At 36.7% G+C, this 21,100-nt stretch overlaps 1 protein-coding gene across 5 annotated transcripts; it reads right to left on the reverse strand.

Annotated features, from left to right (window-relative positions):
• Positions 1–1,292: 1,292 nt before the first annotated feature.
• ERMARD (ER membrane associated RNA degradation) lies at positions 1,293–21,078 on the reverse strand. Of its 5 annotated transcripts, none has more exons than XM_030035482.2 (18): positions 21,052–21,078; positions 19,629–19,797; positions 17,481–17,620; positions 16,849–16,950; positions 15,006–15,095; positions 13,845–13,942; positions 13,124–13,260; positions 11,686–11,800; positions 11,013–11,115; positions 10,521–10,550; positions 9,928–9,996; positions 8,919–9,089; positions 7,931–8,014; positions 7,021–7,100; positions 6,070–6,198; positions 4,390–4,599; positions 3,324–3,437; positions 1,293–2,660 (listed from the first exon to the last, which is right to left on the reverse strand). In XM_030035482.2, exons 2-18 carry the CDS (start codon positions 19,795–19,797, stop codon positions 2,501–2,503), a joined length of 2,001 nt encoding a protein of 666 aa, XP_029891342.1. In that variant the 5' UTR covers positions 21,052–21,078; the 3' UTR covers positions 1,293–2,500. The 5 variants fall into 5 exon arrangements, with proteins under 5 accessions (XP_029891342.1, XP_029891341.1, XP_029891343.1 ...); XM_030035481.2 differs by lacking the exon at positions 21,052–21,078 and adding an exon at positions 20,815–20,993; XM_030035483.2 differs by lacking the exon at positions 21,052–21,078 and adding an exon at positions 20,790–20,916.
• Positions 21,079–21,100: the final 22 nt, after the last annotated feature.

Raw genomic sequence — 21,100 nt, forward strand, 5'->3', positions numbered from 1 at the left:
GGAAAATGCAGACCACAGGGAGGGTCTGTGGCCAACAATTAGAACAGACACAAGTAATACTTGGATGAAATGCCACACTTGCAAGAAAATAGTCTTTGGTACAATTCTAGATATTTGAAATTTCAAGAATGAAAGAATTTTGAAAAAAGACTGGACAACTACTTGAATGCCTAATGGATGGCTATGTGGTTTTGGACAGCTCAGCTCCAGAATTAATTCCCTTCAGGACAACAAAAATGAGAGCACTTGCATTTAAACGTGATGTGTTTTGTCAGCATTACTCATGCATGTACCCACTGGATATCTTTGGTTATTCCAAGCTTCTTTTGCTCTCAGGAATACTGAATGTTCACAGTCAAGATTCTTTCTAATATCTTAAAACTCAAAGTGATGCCAAACTGATGGCAAAGATGAATAACTGAGGCAGAGAAGTCATTTCAAGTAACGATAAAGGACAAACCCCATGATCTTCACCATGTCTCTTGCCATTTGTTTTTCAATGTGCATTGTAGAATATACACTTATTCTGCAGCTCTATTCTGCAAGTCTTTTAACAGCAGGAAGAAACCATAAGCCCCGCATGCAGCTCTACTGGCAAATGACAGCGTTAAGTCAGAATAAATTGGATTGTCCCAGTCTGTTCCAGATTTGTTTAACAATAGATGGTAGCAGCATTCCCATCAGAGAGCTTCAGAGGTAGGAAAACAAGCTGGAAAGGCATCTTTGACATAATTTCCAGAAGTCCATCATGTTTCTTACTGCAGACTTAAAGCAGCAAATCACATCTATGGCACTAATTAGTAAAGGAGAAACTGTCAATGTGCTCCATCTTAAGTAAAAGCATATGAAGAGAATAGCATGCAAGGTCATTTTAGCAAAGTTTCAATATAGAAACAAAAGGAAAACTTATGTTGTTGAAAATATTCATCTATGGTCTGTAAGGTGCTTTTCAGTACATGAACATACTTTAAAAGGAGAAAGCGTGTCAGCTGTTTATGTACTTTCAAATCATGACTCCGTGTTTTAATTTCTTGATCTCTTTCCCACAATAAATATGTAAAGCTTAAATAAATTTTTTGCCTCAAAATACTTATCACCCACCCCCTTACAATACACCATCAAAGCCAGTGTCATCACAAATGTCACTACCAAGCTACACTTAGCAGAAGTTAACACGTCCTGAGCAAAGTCAATGGGTACAAAATAAGCCTTCAAAAATATAATTAGGATTTGCCAACCCAGGTGTTAAAAAAAGCAGAAATTTCAGACTGTGGCTCATACACTGCATTTGATTCATTATTCTCTATTCCCAGTTTTAATGGTTTTTATCTAGTCCACACTTCTTCACATCATTTAGTTCCATAGTAACAAAAAATCCTTGGAAGGTGACATAGTTAAATTTCAAACACACACACAATATATCGCAAGAGTAGCATAAAGGAAGCAATATGATCTTAGTTTATATCCATCCCCCACACCAAATAAACCAAACTAGTAACTCTCTCACTGTGATTTCCAGTCAAGAAAAATTGCAAAGAATCTTATTAAAATGTAACTTGAATCTCTACTCTTTTGTAGAGCCAAACATTCTCCAGACGCTACCCTCTGGTTTTACTCTCCATAGGAGAAAGCAAATCGATACAGATTGGTGGTCTTCTGTGAATCTGCTCTTCAACTGATGCATTCCTTTGAAATTCTACTCTTTGGGGTTGAGAAAGGGGGAGAATTTATTTTGAAAAAATAAATTATTCAAATGAATGTTGTGTGCAACAAGATGATAACTTTTTGAACGACAATAAATATGTGTCTGTGAGCATGTGTGTGTTCATATTTAATCTGCATAAAATTAACTAACTAGATACGTATTGGCAATAAGCAGATGAAATTAAACAAAAGAAACACATACTGTGCAAAAGTTATTCCACCCTGCCTCCTTTAAATCCTGGTATATAAACAACTGGTTACTGTGCTATCAGCTCTACCTCAGTGCAAGATCTGACTCTGTTATGAACTAATAATAACAACCACAGCTGCCAACGAGCACTACTTTATGCTAAATGCTCATCATTTCTTAACCTGTAGATCACAGTGTCTGACACTATTTCCAATATATTTCAAAGTAAAAAAATTACTTTTTGGATTTAAAATTTCCCAGAACTTTTATTCACACTCTTTTCTTAGATATTTTCAGTATAACAGAAAACTACAAAAAAAAAAATTCAAGCTACAAAACACATAATATACTTGAAGTAGAACTTGCATCATCCTGATTTAGCTCACAGTAAGTCTTTTTCACTGGATTTGGCAAACAGTCCATTCTTCAGAAGCTTGAACATTCAACGCCAGTCTCAACAGCCACCTTCTAATACAAAGACTAAATTTTGCATCCAAAATTTGACAATGACTGATTAAGTTTATCTTTGAATTAGACTTGTCAAATTTGAGGACTCCAGAACTCTTAAGATATAACAATGTCCAAATAATCTTAAATCCATTTAATTTATGTAGCCAGCTGCATTAACATTAGCTTTCTGTCACTGATGTTCCTTATTCTTATCAAAGTCTTGTTTGTAAGCTCCATGGTTTCATCCCACTTGTTTTTCTCAGGGCTTGTGTATGTCACCAAGTTCTCAGTATACTGCAAGATTGACTTCAAAAACCTACAAGAAACAAAACCAAAGAAGAAAAACTCATTAAGGGATTTAAAAAGAAAAAAAGAAAAAAAAAAAAAAAGAAAAATATCTCAGTGCCTGATTTAAAGCTTTTAATGTCTCCAAATTTCCAAATGTCCTTCAGGATGATCAGTACATTAAAGTTTCTTCTACTTCTCGAAGAGAACTACTCCCTCATTCTCACAGTAAGAAGCAATGATTTTCAGAACTGCAATTAAACACTGCCATAGAAAGAATGCAGTGATAAAATCTGTGATAGGACAGGAAGCCATTTGGGGAAAATTCTTTCTCAGTCAAAAGTTTCACAAAGTCTATCATACCCAACCATCCAATTGACACAGAAGGAGTAAAATTACCAACATATTAAATACAGCTTTTATGTATTAATATTTTTTGAGTGTGTGATCGTTCTCTATCTATACTAAGGACGTCTAATAAAAATTAAAAATGTGAATAACTGGACCATATATTTTCAACCAAGTTATTTTAGTTCTTGAGTGAACACTGTCAGAGATACAATGATAGAAAGATGACAATGTACTAAAAGTCATGCTGTTCCTTTTTATTTTTTTCTCTACAAGATTTATATTACAGATCAAAAAGGAATGTGTACAACTTCCTATTTTCATAAAGTAAATCTTATATACTCACTTTAGATACTGCTGATATTCAAAAGGTTTCTTCTTAGAAACCAAATGAACATTGACTAGTTCCAGAGTAATCAACACTAAGATGAGCCGCAACACTGGAGACAAAAATTTAATGCTAAAAATAGGAAAAAATATTTTAACATAAACACACTAAAACCAAATTAAATAGAAATCATTAATAGAAAAAATTCTTCAGACTTCTGTATCCATCCTAAATAGCTGGATATTGCATAGTGGGTGGGTGGGTGGGGAGGAGATTATGAAATCTCCTTCAGCAAAGAACAGAGCAAAATCAAAACTATAAACAAAGACTATATATTATGAAACCTCAAAAAGAGGAAAAAAAGAGAAACATATATAGCTAAGATTCCAAAGGAAACCTCACCAGCACCCATTACTCCATAGATAAGAAAGTGGAGTTCAACTGAATTGCAAATATGTATTGTCAGTTATCACTTTAAGCTATGTTTCTTAAATAATACGGTCAACGTTTTTAGGAACATAGCCTGGCCAAGAATACAATATTTACAGTTTTCCCAGTTTTTAAAGTAAATTCATAAATCCCTGGAAAACACTTTTAAATAGGAACAAAATAGTAATGGAATAGTAAACAATCTCTCTTCTATCTATAAAGATGATGGCCCAGGTATAATCATAAAAAGCAGCAGAACTAAAGTAGGTAGAGTCTTGAAATCACTTTAACCTATTGCATTCAGATAAAAATTGAATGACATTTATATGCTTAAATAGGAAAAGCTAGCAACTAAAAAATACAATCTAACATTTAAATTATACTTTTATTTGAAAGCTTATAATTTACAGTGAGGTAATCTAGCAATGCTAAAAATACCCATTAAACTATTCTCCAATTTGAGGTTTTCTCGTTATTTCAATATTACTACATAACAGAAATCTGGATTGACACTTAACTCTGAAATGGCTAACAGGAACACATGAACACTGTTGACTTTAAACTTCTAAGACAAACCACTGCAAGTTAGTAACATCAGCATGCAGCCACTCTCTCATAAACCTAACCACAAAGTAAAGAAAAAACATCAGCCAACCTGTTCAACATTCGTAGATAGTTATGCCTCTGGCGAGAACGTAGAGTCTTGTTCATCCACTGTTTGTATCTCAACTCAGTGCTGGCAATAACTTTTTCAGACACTTGATGGCACTGTGTGCTTATTTTACGGAATACCACCACTGCTTCCAGAACAGGTCTCGGAGAATAAAGTGTGCAAATATGCGTATCACAAAGTTCAATCAACAGCCTCCAAAACAGGAAGGAATTGTTAATTTCAATCTTTTGTTAGCTGGATTTAACATGAGATACATTTCATATTCGGTGTGGTTTGATTCACAGTGTTTTAACTCAGAAAGCCTGGAAACAGATTCTCTTACCTCATGATTGAAAAAAAGCAAGGATCTATGTAGTAGGGGTAGTGATTGTGTTCTCTATCACTTTACTGAATAAAAATGCAAAACTGCTGGTGATGAATGTGTTTCCCATTTCAGATCAAAGAAATACAACCACAATAAACAAAACTGCCTGGCTGAAATGATACACTGAACACATCAAATCACAGCAGGGTTGTAGTTGAAGCCTCCCACCATAGTTCAATTCACAATGAATTAACATCCACCATAATAAAACTCACTCAAACAAATGGTATTAATTAGTACTCCCAATAGTGTGTGGTCTTTCTTCTGGGCAGAACAAGAAGCAGACTTAACATTTCGTAAAATGCAGGTGGTGAGGCCATTGTTTTAATCAACACCACACCAGATTATGCTTTGTTAAAGCACCCAAATGTCTTTCTGCTGTCATATTCTAATCTGCCAACCTAATGTGTCACACATCACTTTAAACACTCTGTTCTTATAGAAATGTTTATTAATCTCCCTCCTGTTCAAATTATCTCTGAGATAACAAAACTAAAAGTCATGAAGGGAGAAAACTCTAAAAATGGTTTAACACTTTAGTAATCAGGCTTCTTTTTCATAAATGAGAAAGGTGCAGATTGGTGGGTAGGAAACAGAAGGCACGCATGCTAGACAAGCAAAGCAACAGGTAAAATCCTCTTTGCACTATCCTGCCCATATCTAATGGCAGTTTGATTAGGAGAGTTTTGTTCCAACGTGTTCATTCAGTTATGGCACTATTAAGACTGCTATAAGAGTGCCAATTAAAAGTCAAATTGTTTTGGTCATTAGTCCAAGTCAGATATAATTGGAACTAACATACCTCCAAGTCTGACAACAAGTATAACAAGGTACCTTCTATTTCAGAATCTTGATACTAAAGCATGTAAGAATAGAATTATGTAGCAGCATATTACTATTTTAAATGCCACGCATGGCTGTGACACCAAGCACATTAAAGCAAATTTCTGATGCAGTTCTAGCACACAAAGTGGATTAAACCCAACTTAATCTAGTCAGTACATAAATATTTAAAACATTTTGCTTCCCCCCCCCCAAATTTTTTCATGCTAATTTCCAAGTAAAATCTCTACTGTAACAACGTCCCAAATCTATAACATCTCATCTTCATTTTGAAGATGATGTTCAGCTACATTCTTAACATTTTTTGATTAAGTCAGCAGCAATATTAGAAAAGTGCATGCAACATTTCAAGCATTGTTCTAAAAACAGGGAAATGAGTCGTTTAGCTTTGAGAGTTCTTGTGCTGGGCTGCATGTAGAAGCTGACAGCAGGAATCAGGAGGACATCAAACTCACCTCTCTGTTAGGACACTATCGATTCTATCATCTGAACTATAGAAATTCTGGGGCATATATTGCTGCAACTGAGATACAATTTCGGATATCATCAAAATTAAAGTACTAGCTTCAGCATTTCCTTCCAACCTTAAAAAAACAAAAGAAAAAATTAAGACTTGAGATGATAAAACTCTGTAGCACTTCTCAGGTCTCAAATGGCATAGATCAAGATGCAGATTTTTTTGGATAGCAGTGTATTCACTGTCCACTCTCACTCTCTGATATTATGGTTCTTTTCCCTCCACCTTCTAAGTATGATTTTCTTTCTTCAACCAAAACCAACCTTCTCTCAGTCTCAACAGTCTTCTGAACCCCTCTTAATCCTCTGTTCAAAATCCTCTGTATCAAATTTCTGCAGCATATTGAGTATGTGCTAGATGCATTGAATTTTCACCTCTGAGCTCTAGACAAGTACGATTTCCTCCACCGATATTGTTAATGACTTCCTCCTTTTCAAATAACAAGAGAATGTTACATTCTTTTTCTAAGTAATATCTCATGTAAACTCCTCCACTGATTTGGTTACCAAGCGCTTTTCAGAACAAGCAATTGTTTTCTGTTTTACATCAGGTGAGCCTTTTTTTTTTGTTTTATTATGATGGACTCAGGCTCTACTTTAACTTCCTAATAGCCCCTTCAGCAACTCATCAGAATATGGAGTCACTAACACCTCTGTATGTTTCAGATATCTTCTCATTCCCTTCAAGTTATAGCTGTTTATAGTTTTTATAGTATCTGTACTGATGTGTATAGCACAGATTAACCTGAAAAGAACAAAGGGGTCTTCTCACAACCCCTCTGTGTCTATCATCTTCCTAGTAAAGTATCTGAAGAGACATTTCACCATTTCAAATCCCATTCTTCATAACTATTTTGAGAACTATCTTTTCTTTAACACCATATACATACCCTTTAATCATTTGAATGTGTTCCTCAGGCACTGTTGGCAATTCAGGCCATAAGTGAATGCTCTTCATACATTTCAGCACCTCAAAAATGTATCACGAAAAATGTTATGTAAAGTGTAGCCTCTGACAGACAGGACAACATATTTTACTTTTCTTAGTGGCTATTTTAGAAAAACTGCAACAGGTAGTAAGTTACTTGTTCAGCAGTAGTCATAATTGTGTAAGCTGACATAAATTGTTAAGGTTTATGTTAGGGCAAAAAGTCTTGATGTACACTTTCATGCTTAAACATCATCTGAATAAACTAATTTGCTATTCTTTCTTCCTTTCTTTTAATATAAAAAAATTAACTAACATGACTTTTGCAACATACGGTTTGAATGCTGTTGAAAATGAAAAGTACTAAGTATGTCTACTGCAATCTTAAATCAATAAAGGAACATCTTCAAGCAGTTCAATAACTCATAAGCTGATCGGCAGAGAACTACCACAACAAACACCTGAAAGCAGATTTTGCTACAATGACAAAATCTTAATCAGCTGGCTTTCACACAATAAAAACCTTAGTTATAGCCTAATCCAAGATTCCTAGAGACGTGACCAAACAGAGTGTTCCTGACATAAGAAAGCACAAGGACATTAAGAAAACTACAAAACAGCAAACATTCAGGTAAGAATAATGCTATTCAGTGATCTAGAGCACAAACACAGCACCAATTGCATCAACAGGAGTGTGCTTAATTACACCTCATTTTAGCAACTGTAAATTATGAAAGATAAAACTGAAAAGCTCATTAAAAAAAGGTAAGATTTTAACTTTTTAGGACAATCAAAGCATGAAGACAACGAGACCAATTTCAAGGATTCACAATTTTAAAGACCAAAATGCTTTCACAGTTGGAAGTACCTACCTGTTTCTTGAGTCGGGAAATTGGATGAAATTGAGAACGGTAGCAACTTGCACAGTTCATCAGTGGTTTTATGACCATGTGTTCCTGATTCACAAAATCATAGACAATACACAATAGTTTCTTTAAACTGTCCTAATCATATGCAGACCAAGACTTATCCTTAATTTTATGCAAGCCACCTATAGTACTGAAGTCAATAAAGACTTCCAAATGTCTGAGGGCTGAAAGCAGTAATCAGCACAATGAGTGTTTAAAGCTTTATTTCTTTGACACATTTTAACTATGAAACCTGACAGCAGCTGATAGAAAAGCAACCAAGTATTCTCTCAATGCAGCAGCATGCAATATATCTTGAGAAACTAAAAAGAGCTGCAACTAATAAATGGAAGATTTATTTCACAGGTTGCTGTATGATATTGAAAGTAGTAATCCCAAATATTAACAGGAAATTGGAGGGAGCAAATATAATAATTGCTAATGTTGAGAAACATGTATTGCTAGACAAAAAGTGTTCACAAATTCACAGTATAGAGTGTGGATACAAATCACACCTCCGTTAGTGAGCCACCATTATTTATAGCGTCTCAGAGAAAGAAAATCTCAAACATTACATACCTCAGTGGCTGAGCTACAGCTGTTCTACGTGCCTTTCAGATAATTTAGCAGATAAACAGGCTAGGTATCAATACAATTTGACAAATAAAATTAAGTGGAATCACTATAATTTATGGATCAACCATGTGAAGGAGTGGTTAAGCAAACAAATTAAGGTATAGTAAGAAAGGGTAATCTTTTGGAAAACTTTCTGTACTTATTTCATTACAAAACTAGAAAAAACAAACTTTCACCATTTTTTACTTGAAGGAATCCTTCATTTCCACAAAAAGCTGCTGTAAACAAAGATTCTGTCACAAGACTCTCTAAAATCAGATTTGGCATCCAAAACAACTGAAAAAAAATCTTCTGAGACCATAATATTGATCACTACCTTAAAAGCAACCATGTCCTCATCTGAGAATCTGCAGAGAAGAGTAATTGCAAATGCCACTATCTGATTAGCTACTTCTCTGGGAAATGCTTCTAGATTGATTTCTCCATGGCTTAAACGATCTCTTATACGTGGACCCTCCTGGTGGTTCAAGAAATCCCAAAGAAATTCCTGTGGAAACATGCACCAAGTGTATAGAATTCTGTTCTATGGGTATTCACATAGAATAGAATACATTCAGTGTAGAGAATACCTCTGAAAGATAAGTACATGATCACATCTATAGGAAAGGGGCATTTAGATGCTCAGAAAAAACAATGCAAACCATACTTGTAGGGAAAAAAAAAAAAAAAGGCAACTCATCCATCTTGGTAGCTTCTGAGGAAATTCAAAACTAACATACATGCTATTTCTTGAGAGGTAACAACTGATTTCCTTCAGCTTTGCGTCCCAAGTCCTCCACAGACCCACTGCCTCCGGCAACAGGACAATAAACTCAGGTCTCCCCTACAGTCTCAAAAGGCCTCTCAATTCAGCACCCCTAGTTTTTATGTTCACTATCTGTTTGGGTGGCAAGATGCAGGATGTGCTCTGGTAGGTTTGCAGCTATGTTTTTGTGCCATCTGCCCAGGTAGTCTAATATGTGTCCCAGAAGCAATCAGAAATAAGTTTTGATTTTCCCTGTATGAGGCATCAGTTTTTCTTCTGCTCCATTCAGCTGATCTTCAAAGTCTAAAGACAAATATCTCTGAGACTTCTATATTTCAGAAAAAAAGATAGTCTTATAACCTAACCCAATATAGCTTGTCAGGTACTGCTTTGTATCCTTCACAATGAAAAAGGGTAACAAGCTTCTGGTTCTAAGCTGCTGAAGATAAGCTATGTGAAATAAATGGGTATTAGGCACGATTATAAATATACCACTAAATTTGAAAACAAAATAACTACGACAAAAGACCAAACAAAAAACCCACCAACAAACAAACCACAAAACTTTCAAAACACTTGCCATGGCAGGTTCCTGAAGAACTGCAGGAAGCTGGTTGACTTCTTCATTATCCAAATGCTTTGCTAGCATCTAGAAAAAAGTAATTTGAATAGAAACTTATTATTGAAAGCCAAACAATCAAAGAAAAAACAACTGAAGTAATTAGTTTCCCTAATTTTAAGCAATTACTTCCGCCACTCAAAAATCAAGGTGCCTAATTATTACTGACAGACAATTTGAGATAATTCAAAATTGTAAAACTGAGGATTTCTGCTTGCAATGTTTATTTGTATTTATTTTGAACAACTGAATCTAGGAAAAATGACGGAATGTTTGTTTCTGTAAGATGAAGAATTTCAAGATAAAAACACTTAGAAGAAATTAAAGTCTGTTGATTAAAATTTGTATTAATTTTTATATTTTCTAGGGGATTCCAAATTTAAAATGTTTACTGTCCATCATCTTCTATTTGGAAAAAAATTAGAAATAACATCTTGTCCAACACAAGAAAGTGCTTTCTGGTCTCTAGTAATGGGAAATAAGCATGTGCTTAAATTCTGACATTGATATATATTTAAAAAAACCCCAAAACAAAACCAAAAAAACACAAGTACCTCATCGAAAGTTGTGTAGAGAGCAGAAGGCTAGAAAAAAAGACAATTAATATTTGATTTTCAAATGAAAACAATTAACTAGACATGTATACCAAACTTATATTTATTCATTTGCAAGAGATACCAGAGGTGCATGAATAGCAAATAAACCCCAAACAAACAAACCCTTAAAAATGAAAAAAGGGACTTTTGGATTTTGTGCCAAGTTTTTTAAAATAAATATAACACAATCTACTCCCCACCCTAAACTACTGTTTCTGAACACTAAACTTCAAGTACTTTTTCAGACCTCTTTTATTGGCAGACATCTTTACAAAAAAAACATGAGGCATTGATGAAACTCTACTGGAAATTTGTAAATAATGTTCCACAACTGACTGAAAATTTTGGGGGGGGGAAATCTGTAAATGTTTAGACACTATGCTTCTAGAATAACTATTTTGCAAATATTATTAGCACTATATCATAATTGACTTTAGACAGAAATTTTACCTCAGCTGTTAGCAATCGATTTGGACATTTATTAGTTGTAGTGAAGAGCAATCTAAGTCCAACTTCCAGCTGAGGAAGTAAGAGAATCACACAGTCAGCATACCTGAAAAAATAACAGAGATACCCAAAGGGGTTTCCCCCCCTTATAAATATAATCTAAATGGAAATTAGAGCCACCTCAGGGTTACACTCTTAGGCCAAACAACCCAGAGCAAAATTCCTCTGTAATGCACTTTGTAAACAAACAATAAATGACTACCTGTGCCCAGCAGAAGCTGACTACTGAATTCAAACCAGCTCAGAGATGAGAATAATTTACAAAAAGGTGGAGCATGGGAGAGGAAAACAAAACAATGTACTTTTTTTTTCAACTCAAAATGTTAATATCTGAAGATTTATTTCCACTTGCTTTGTAAAACTCTCCTTTTTGGCTACATCTGCAATAGTACTTTTTAGGTTTCAAAATATAGTTTATAATGCTAGCTGGCACAAAATAAAGTAGTAGGTCCACAAAGAGTAGGTCTCTTTCTGAAAGACCACCATAACAATGCATAACTATATGTTGTTAAGCAACAGATTTAGCAAAAAGCTTTGGAACCTACAAATCCTGCTATTATTCTATAAATATAGAATATATTAAAAAAAAAAAAATTAAAAAAAATTCGACTGTTACCTGCTTTGCTTGAAAGCTGTTAAAGCAGCCATCCAAAATGGTAACATTGTTTTTAATACAAAACTGGACAGTTTTACTAGCTCTTCAGCTATGGAAAATGTTTCATGATTAAGATCTGCAAGTTAGCAAAACAACATTGATAAACTACATACAATCTACGGTTTGCTAATTCATTCTTAGTATTTAACTGAAAATATAAGATTATTTCAGCATTTGTAAAGAGAGACTTAAAAGTTATCCAATTTATTTTAACTATGCAAGTACAATGGTAGTCATATTTAAGATCAGAAATTGCATTTGTAAGATTGTATTTTTAGTGATAATATAAAGTTACATAGTAAAAACTGTTAAAAAGTCATGGCTGCTTTTTACTGAGACTAAAAGACTACACAGCAACTGGACCCAGCTTCTGTTGAGTTCTTCTCCACCTACTTCACATACTTTTAAAAAGTGTAATATAGATTAATCATTTTAATTCAGTAAGAATCAGTACAGTACTATGAACATTTGAACATGAGCACATTGTTCCTACTTTATCAATTTTCTGTGCTGACATTTAGCATAAAAAATGAACACTTCATCCTTCAGTGCTACCATAAAAAGAAACTCACACTTGAATTCACATTATAAATATCTTATCCAAGAGAAAGCTTCAAATGGTAAGTGCAACTTGATTGCACTAGGTGTTTTTTCAAAGCAAATCAACAGCTATAGGATTTATATTACATGATGACTGGACTGTTATCAGCTTGATTTGGTTCCCAAAAGCCCTGTCTTGGTTCTGTTAACAGATGTTCCACTGGCAATTTGATTACGTAGCACAAACTGACCATAACCACTATTGACACAAAGATTCCCCATATGCTGGTTTTGCTTTAAAAAGAGTAAGAATAAACCAAATAAGTTCTGTAGCCAGGGACATGAGAAGATTTTAATCTGACACTTCAGGTCCTTCCCTGAGAAAAGCATCAGCGTACTCAAGATGCGTCACCACCCTTTACTCTGTTTCAACACGACCTTCCCTGTAAGATGCAGGGCACTCCTGCTGGGACCCTTGTAGCTGGAACCCACTGATTCTGCAAAGAATTAGATTTTGTGAAGGCAAAATAGATGACTGTTACATGAAAGGAACACTCATCATCAAAAACCTGGAACATACAGCCAAAGTCTTTTAGAAGCAGTAATGTTACACATTTCAATGTGTTATAATTATTTTAGAATGCAGTATTCTTTGATTCAGTAATCAGTGGAACTGCCTACATATTAAAAAGTTGTCCTACAAGCACGATTGATTCATCTAATGACAGTGCATACAGGTATCTTAGTTAAGATTCAATCTTAGGACTGTGGAAAATGCATTATTTTCAACAACACTTTTGGACAATGAAACGATAGCAAATATAGCATAATAAAAACTTGCTAATGATTAAATACTTGCCTGGAAATACGCCAAGTTCATCTAAGCTCACGAAGGTCACATAAGGTCGATGTGCTAGAATGCATTTAGTTTGCATAAGATACGTCTGTAACAACTGACCCAATCCTGCAGTTAAAAAAAGCAGCATAGCACAATATCTAGGGAGAATACCATAATATATTAGAAAAGCTTATACAACTAAATCTTTTGCAAAGAGTCAACATTTGTGGGTTGGGGACAAAGGGGTTTTTTTGCTCTTTCAAAGAACATCCAAAACCAATACTCCCCATCTCTTTTGAGTAGGGGCACTTAATAATCACATTCACAAGCATGAAAAAACAATGTAGAATTAGGAAAAAAGCATCTCTGTATTCCACATTGGCTGCTGTTGCTCATCCTCCTACCCCATTCCTCTGCCTTTTGTTCCGAGTTATTCCTACTGCCCTGACAGACAAGGAACTGGGTTTCAAAAAAAGACCTTAAGCTTTCTTGCTTTTCCTGCTAGTAGAAAAACCACTGGTCCTAAAACTGACCAGCTTTATAATGGCTAAAGTATTCTATGGAAATCCCTTTCCAAAAGCAGCAGCAGGGGAAAAATGTCAGGATACTACCAGAGGCCTTTGGACATTTTTTTTTTCTTTTTTTAAATTGTTTTCAATAAGAGCAGTAAGTTTTACTAACGGCTTTTCAAGCACTCTTAAATATGACTGGTAAGAAAATGAGATTCTTTTTGGAAACTTACTTTGCAGGAATTTCTTGTGGGGATGCAAACCCATGCCACAAAACATTACGAAGATTCAGACCATACGGAGATCCAATGAATACCCTCAGTACATTCATCTAATTAATAAACAAAGTGATTACTGCATGAAGAAATCTATTATTTATTACCTTGTATCTTTCCCTGACAGAAAATTTCACAAGTTATTGAGAAAGTACAATGTCTACTGTCGAGATGACTGGCCACAGCTTGTCACAGTAACAGCAACCCATTATTTGCAATTCCCTGTATTCTCTGAAAGAAAATCTTTCAGCTCACTTGTACATGCTATAGAATATAATGCGGGAATAATAAAACTCATTATTAAACATTCCAAACAGTTCCGACAGGCAAACAAATGAGATCAAGTTTAGCTTCTTACTTCTTGTAGTATAAATCCACCATAATTTAATACAAATTAACATAAAATACAGAATTTGCATTCAAAGCTGTATTCCCAGATCACTGTCAAACAAAAAGGGAAACTTTGTTTTTATTTTTTAACTGTAAGAATTGAACTATTCCACATGCCTTCAAAATTCAAGAAATAACCCTTGTAACACTACTAGACTGGCTAACAATACAAGCTTCTACAGTTCACATCCAATATTTTGTCCTAAGGAAGAGTTTACGTTTGTAAAACTATACGAGAAAGACCACCTACTCTGTTTACACAAGACTGTCATCAGAATTTTGGCTTTATTATTTTTTTGCACATGGGGATGAACAAATTAATTTCCTCTATTTTGAAAAACTCTAGTGTGGTAAACATTATGAAGCATCTTACTACAGTGGTGGTGAAGGGGAACACAGCTCATCAGAAACAGCCAGCGCAGGATGTGTATTTTCAAGTTGAAAGATATTGACAGATATGTGAAGTTTTATGTATATAAGTTTTTCATGTAGAAAAGCAAATAAGAACTTATGAGCTTGCCTTTAAAAATATTTCCATTTACAATATTCATTATTTTTGCCATATATCCCCCCAGACTGCAACACATATAAAATGAAAGTTTTTCCAATATATTACAGAATTTGCAAAATCTTCTTCAGTCCAAGCAAAGGCTATGCTTGGAAACCGGCCATTTGGCAAGAAGAAAAACAGCTCATTATTTATTACTTATTTCAAAACTATGCACTTACTACAGCTTGTCCAAAGACAACTGCAAGCTGTTCAGAAGCAAGCAAGTCTCTTAGAAGGAAAGGGCAATCTTTACCAATGAGTAAATACACCTATTAAAGAAAAGCAAAACAGGTAACATAAGTAATTCAGTATACTTCTTTGCATTTCAAACATACAACTTGACTATTTCACCCAGTAACCATTTTCATTATTGTAAAAACACTAACCAAACAAAACCCACCAAATCCTTAAAAAGGCTTTAAATTCTGTAATTTCATGACAAATTAAATTTACAGAACATATCAGGAAAGACTGGATATCCTACTTAATGTTCCCATAGTTAGGCTTTTCACAATGTCTGTACAAGTACTGCTGTTCTCCAAAAAAAAACCCCGAACAGTAAAGCACAAGGAGAACATGTAATTAAGGGAATAAACTCCACCCAGGACACCATACTTCATTCTTACCCTAGAAATCTATAGGGTCTGTCATTGTTCAAAGAAGGAGACTTGTGGTTTGTCTTCTAATTCTGGCTGTTCCTTAAACTAGATTTTATCATAGTTGGCCAATCTCAGCATCTCTAGTCTCAACTGCTGTGAAGCCTTCCATTCTTTGTATTCTCCCTGACAGTTTTTTCCAATGCTTGGTAATTTTTCATTACTTCAAAATTTACTTGGGCAAATTGGTTTGTCTAGGTGTGAAGTAGCCCACTGTTCTTTCTCTGGCATTTCCTTCTCCAAAGCTCCTCACAGAGATTTAACAACCAGCTATTTTATCTGATCTGTGGGCGATACACCCCAACAGCAAAGCCTCTTAAAACAGCTGTTGCTCCCTTCTCCCTAACTTGCATGCCTGTAAGTAGTGGTGGCATTTGTTTGTGTGGTCATGCAGTGAAGCAGACCAAGGAACTGATCCAGCTGAAAAACAAAAATGGGGGTAGACGAAAAAGGTGGAAAGGTACCTGGACCAGTTCATCAATCTAGCTTGCTACTAGGCCTTCAAATATTTGCACTCACATAACATATAGAATACCAGCAAACAAGGCAGATGGCTGTTAAGATTGATTGAAACAAATTTAAGTAGTGCTATCACCAAATGTTGAACCACAGCCTAATTCACGTTCTATCAAAAAGGATTCACAATACAAGTTTCTTAATACCAGTCAGAATTCCTGAGTCTAAGTCATGTCATGTATGCACTCCTTCCCTCATGCTGGTCACGGAACTCCTGCAGTATTACTCTTTAAACTTAACAAGAGTGCAGACCTTTACTAACTACTACAGGGTAAAGGAAAGCGGGAATGTATTAACAAGACAAACATTCAGGACTACAAGATGGATCCCAGATCTATCCAGCTGAACAGTTAGGTCAAGAATTTAAGTTGTTAGCTGACTTCTAGACGTTTTTGCAGCACGAGACTCGTGTCGAAGCATTTAAACAGATGTACACTCTGCAAACAGAGCTCTGAGAGAAGTTATCTAGCAGCCAGTTTCCAGCTGCACACTCCTGCCTTCCCTCACAGAAGTTACTACATCATCAGATCTTCTGCAGAAGGTATGCTGCTCCCTGTTTCAGTTAAATAAATCAGAGTAACAAAGACCTACTGTATGTACACTGATGAAGCAAACTTTGCTCTTTTTTAATGAAATTAGTTAGTAACAGCACTCGCACAAGCAACTCTACCAGCAGTAGAAGGAGTAGAAGGAGTCCCAGAAGATGTTTCCATTACCAAATGCAGCTGAGCTATTAGTGTACTACCACAGTACAGGGTAATCTCACTTTTTCAATGTGCAGTTAAATCCAAGAGCTCATTCCCATCTTATAAAACCAAATCTGCAATAGAGTCCTCATGCTGGCACTTACATCACCCAAGGCTCGCTCCAAGCATGATGTTAGTTTCATTAAGCCAAGAGCAACTTCTGTAGTTTCAGTATCTTGTAGAACATCAAATACTTCAAGAAATAACTGTATGATGGGGGAGAGGAAGAATGTTGTGTTAAATATTCAGAAGGAAAAAATCAAATTGTCAAAAGCACAGAGAAACCTAAATATGCCTCTGTGATAGTCGCTATGCAAATGGATAAAGAAAACCATGCCAAGGAGATCAAAATGTAGATGCCTGGAAAGAAACTGCCCTAGAGCAACTCTTGTATTTTTAGTTGCAATGTATCTATCTAGTGCCTTGCATCTATAAAAATTATCAACAATAACTTTACACAGTAAAACTTGATATTAAGGGCAGATTATCAGAAAAACAAAATCCTACCATCTTAGGTTAGAACAGGCCCAAAGCACCTCATGTTCTCTTTGTGATAACTTCTATAAAATCCAATCACAAAGGCAGGAAATTTAGAAGCAACTACATACCCGAGAAGGACAATCAGTTACAAATTCTAAGCATTTTGGTTCATTGATACCTCTTGTGTGTTCTTACATTAAACTTCCACAAAGGGTTCATGTGTCAAAATACAAATTGTCAACAGACATTTCCATACCTCTGTGCAGTTCGTCCAGCGGAACCATAATGCATACTGAGTTACAAATTGCTCCTTGGTCAGAGATTTCAAGTGCAAATTAACAGATTCACATACAGGTCCTAATGATCGTATGCTTTTGATATAATCCACACTTTGATCTTAAATTGAAAAACAGAAGGTGATTAGACTACCAAACTTCCCCAAAGGTCCAGTATTTTAAAACTCACAAGGATTAAAACCTGCTACAGCTTGTGTACATATTTAGCACAGAGAATTTTATCCAGACTATTTTATCACAACTTGTACATTACAATTTACTGTCCAAAAGACCACACAGATAAGATACAGAAAAGTAAAAGTGCAGTGTAAGACCAGATAAGATCGAGTACCTTCTCCAAAAAAAAAAAACCAACCCCAAAACCACCCAACACCTTAATGCAAGAAAATATGAAAGTAAAGAGGATTATTATGTTCTGGTTTTGTTGAAATGGGAAGAACCTACTAGAGTACATAAATGCCACATAATCAAGCTGGAAGCTAGTGCAGGCTCAGGGGGATCAGTCAAGTTGCACCGCTTACACCCTTTAAAGAACACAGATGGATGTGGTACCTTACAGAGTGGTATCACTGCTCCTCTTTGGTGGGACACTTTTATAGGAAAATAAATTCTTCTGATTTACTAAAAGATATTGTTTGAGGCAGAAACCTCGCCAAGTTGGCACGAAGTCGGGAGGGAGGGTTGATCTGCCTGAGGGTAGGAAGGCTCTGCAGAGGGATCTGGACAGGCCGGATCAATGGGCCGAGGCCAACTGTATGAGATTCAACAAGGCCAAGTGCTGGGTCCTGCACTTGCATCACAACAACCCCATGCAGCGCTACAGGCTTGGGGAAGAGTGGCTGGAAAGCTGCCCGGCAGAGAAAGACCCGGGGGTGCTGGTTGACAGCCAGCTGAGTATGAGCCAGCAGTGTGCCCAGGTGGCCAAGAAGGCCAACGGCATCCTGGCTTGTATCAGAAATAGTGTGGCCAGCGGGAGCAGGGAAGTTTGTTCCCCTGTATTCAGCACTGGTGAGGCCACACCTCGAGTACTGTGTTCAGTCTTGGGTCCCTCCCTACAAGAAAGACATTGAGGTGCTGGAGCGTGTCCAGAGAAGGGGAACAAAGCTGGTGAGGGGCCTGGAGCACAAGTCTTATGAGGAGCGGCTGAGGGAACTGGGGTTGTTTAGTCTGGGGAAAAGGACGCTGAGGGGAGACCTTATCGCCCTCTACAACTACCTGAAAGGGGGTTGTAGTGAGGTGGGTACTGGTCTCTTCTATCAAGTAACTAGTGATAGGACGAGAGGAAATGGCCTCAGGCTGCACCAGGAGAGGTTTAGATTGGATATTAGAAAAAACTTCTTTACTGAAAGGGTTGTCAGGCATTGGAACAGGCTTCCCAGGGAAGTGGTGGAGTCACCATCCCTGGAAGTGTTCAAAAAATGCATAAACGAGGCACTTCAGGACATGGTTTAGTGGGCATGGTGGTGTTGGGTTGATGGCTGGACTCGATGATCTTAAAGGTCTTTTCCAACCTAAACGATTCTATGATTCTATGAAACATGTATCATTTTTACCCTCTCTGGAAATTAATAACAGAGCTTGCATGATGCAATTTGGCCAATTAAAATTCATCAAGTTCATCAGGGCATAAATACTTTGTTTTGGTTAAAAAACAATCATAAACTGTTCTGCATACAGAAGGAAAACCAAACAGTACTTCTGTACAAGCTATACTTGGGGAAACAAAACCAGAAGCAACAGTAGGAATACTGATGGCCCCAGACTGTTTTAAATTTACTGCAAAAAGGATATAAAGAACACAGAAGAAACCAGTTATGATGTAGGAGAGAAGCAGAACTGAACCCCCTCTTATGTACAGGCACATGAATCTAGGAACCAAGATGAACAAGGAAGCAAAGGAGCAGCTACTTATGGAGCACAGATTACCTGAATCTTAGGAACCAGCAATAACCAAACACCAAACGTGGATGAAAAATTTAAAGCTCCTTGTAGATATGAACTACATGTACTCTAGTCTGCAGCAAAGCTAATGCTGTGCTATAATAAAATGTTATAACTAAGCTGCAGCAGTCTTAAATTTATCACTACTACAACAGGTAAACACCAACCTGATTCAAGGTAACACACATGCTCTGTAACAGCTTGCCAACATACTTCACCATTTTCAGATAAAATATTATTAATATCATAGGTGTCCTTCTTCTCAAACCCAAGTTTGCAAATCACATAATGCACAGGTGGAGAAAGACAAGTAGTGACCAAGTCTGACAACGCCATCTAGAACACACACACACACAAACAAGTCCTTGCATTAAGAAATTACATGAGAACAAAGAAAATTATTATCAAAGCATACCCATAAGCACAGATATACAGATAGTAATACAGCACCTGTAAACAAGGTGTTAAGGTTTGCAATGCAACTTTCATCTAGTACGGTGATGAAAGGAACTCTCTGAGCAGAACCACCTTGTGGAAAACTGACGGGAAGAATTGCTCTATTTGCATAATGCCAGGGTGGTATATTTCTGAATGGTTATATCTTCAGAACTGATAACAAGATAGATTGAAGCAAAAGATCCCAGTTTATATATAACTGTTCTGTCTGATCTCTGAGCTTGCAGGGAAACTGATGCTACTCCAAGTAAAACCAAGAGCTTCAGTCCTTATGACCAGCAAAATCTTTGGGGGGCAGGGAGGAACACGTGTATTCTGTATGAACTGGTAGCAACGGTAGAACAATCTAAGCATAAATGGTATTTGCACATTAGCCTAAACAGAAAGACGGACTGATTCAGAAGCACACATTTAAATTAAAGAATTTGCAAAGATAGAACTGCTCATGCTAACAAGGAGGAAAATGCTTCTGATTTAGTAGAAAAAGTCACACCTCCTCATTAATCAAACAGAAAAAAGACAAGAAATCGTTTGAAAATATAGTATCACAACAAATATAAAAATATTCCATTAAAGTTAAATTAAAAACTTTTTTTTCCCCTCTTTAATTAGGTGGTGGAATTGACCCTCACGGTGCATGACTTCTGAATTCACGGCTTCAAGGAGAGACTACGTATTTATATGGGTAACAGCACAGAGCAAGCATGGCAGTTCCTATAAGGAACTGGTATTAGCTGCCATCAGGAGTATCCTATCTGCTGTTAAAAAGAAAAAAAAAAAAAATCTAAAATGTTCATAAAACATATAGTTCAGCCTCTTCCCCCCCGCGTTTCACTGTCAGAGACAGGAGGCCAGAACAAAACACGAACTACCAGGATCACCCTTTATTGTCTAAACCAGACCGGACAAGGAGCCGGCAGCTGCCTTCTCCACACAGGGTACGTGACCGAGTCCCGGGTTTCCACTGGGCGACATCGCCGCGCCGCAGAGGCCGGGCTGCCCCCGCCCCCGCCCCGCCGCGGCACCGGCAGCTCCCCCGGGAGCCGCTCCGGGGCGAGGAGGGCGGCAGCGACCCCCGGCCCTGAAGGCCCCGATCTCCCTCCCCACCCCGCCATGGCGCCCGCCTGCCGTTACCTCCGTTACCGCTGGGCCCGCCCTCTCTACGTCACGACGCTCTGCTAGC

Source organism: Aquila chrysaetos, chromosome 13 (assembly GCF_900496995.4).
Source record: "Aquila chrysaetos chrysaetos chromosome 13, bAquChr1.4, whole genome shotgun sequence".
Taxonomy (NCBI): Eukaryota; Metazoa; Chordata; class Aves; order Accipitriformes; family Accipitridae; genus Aquila; species Aquila chrysaetos.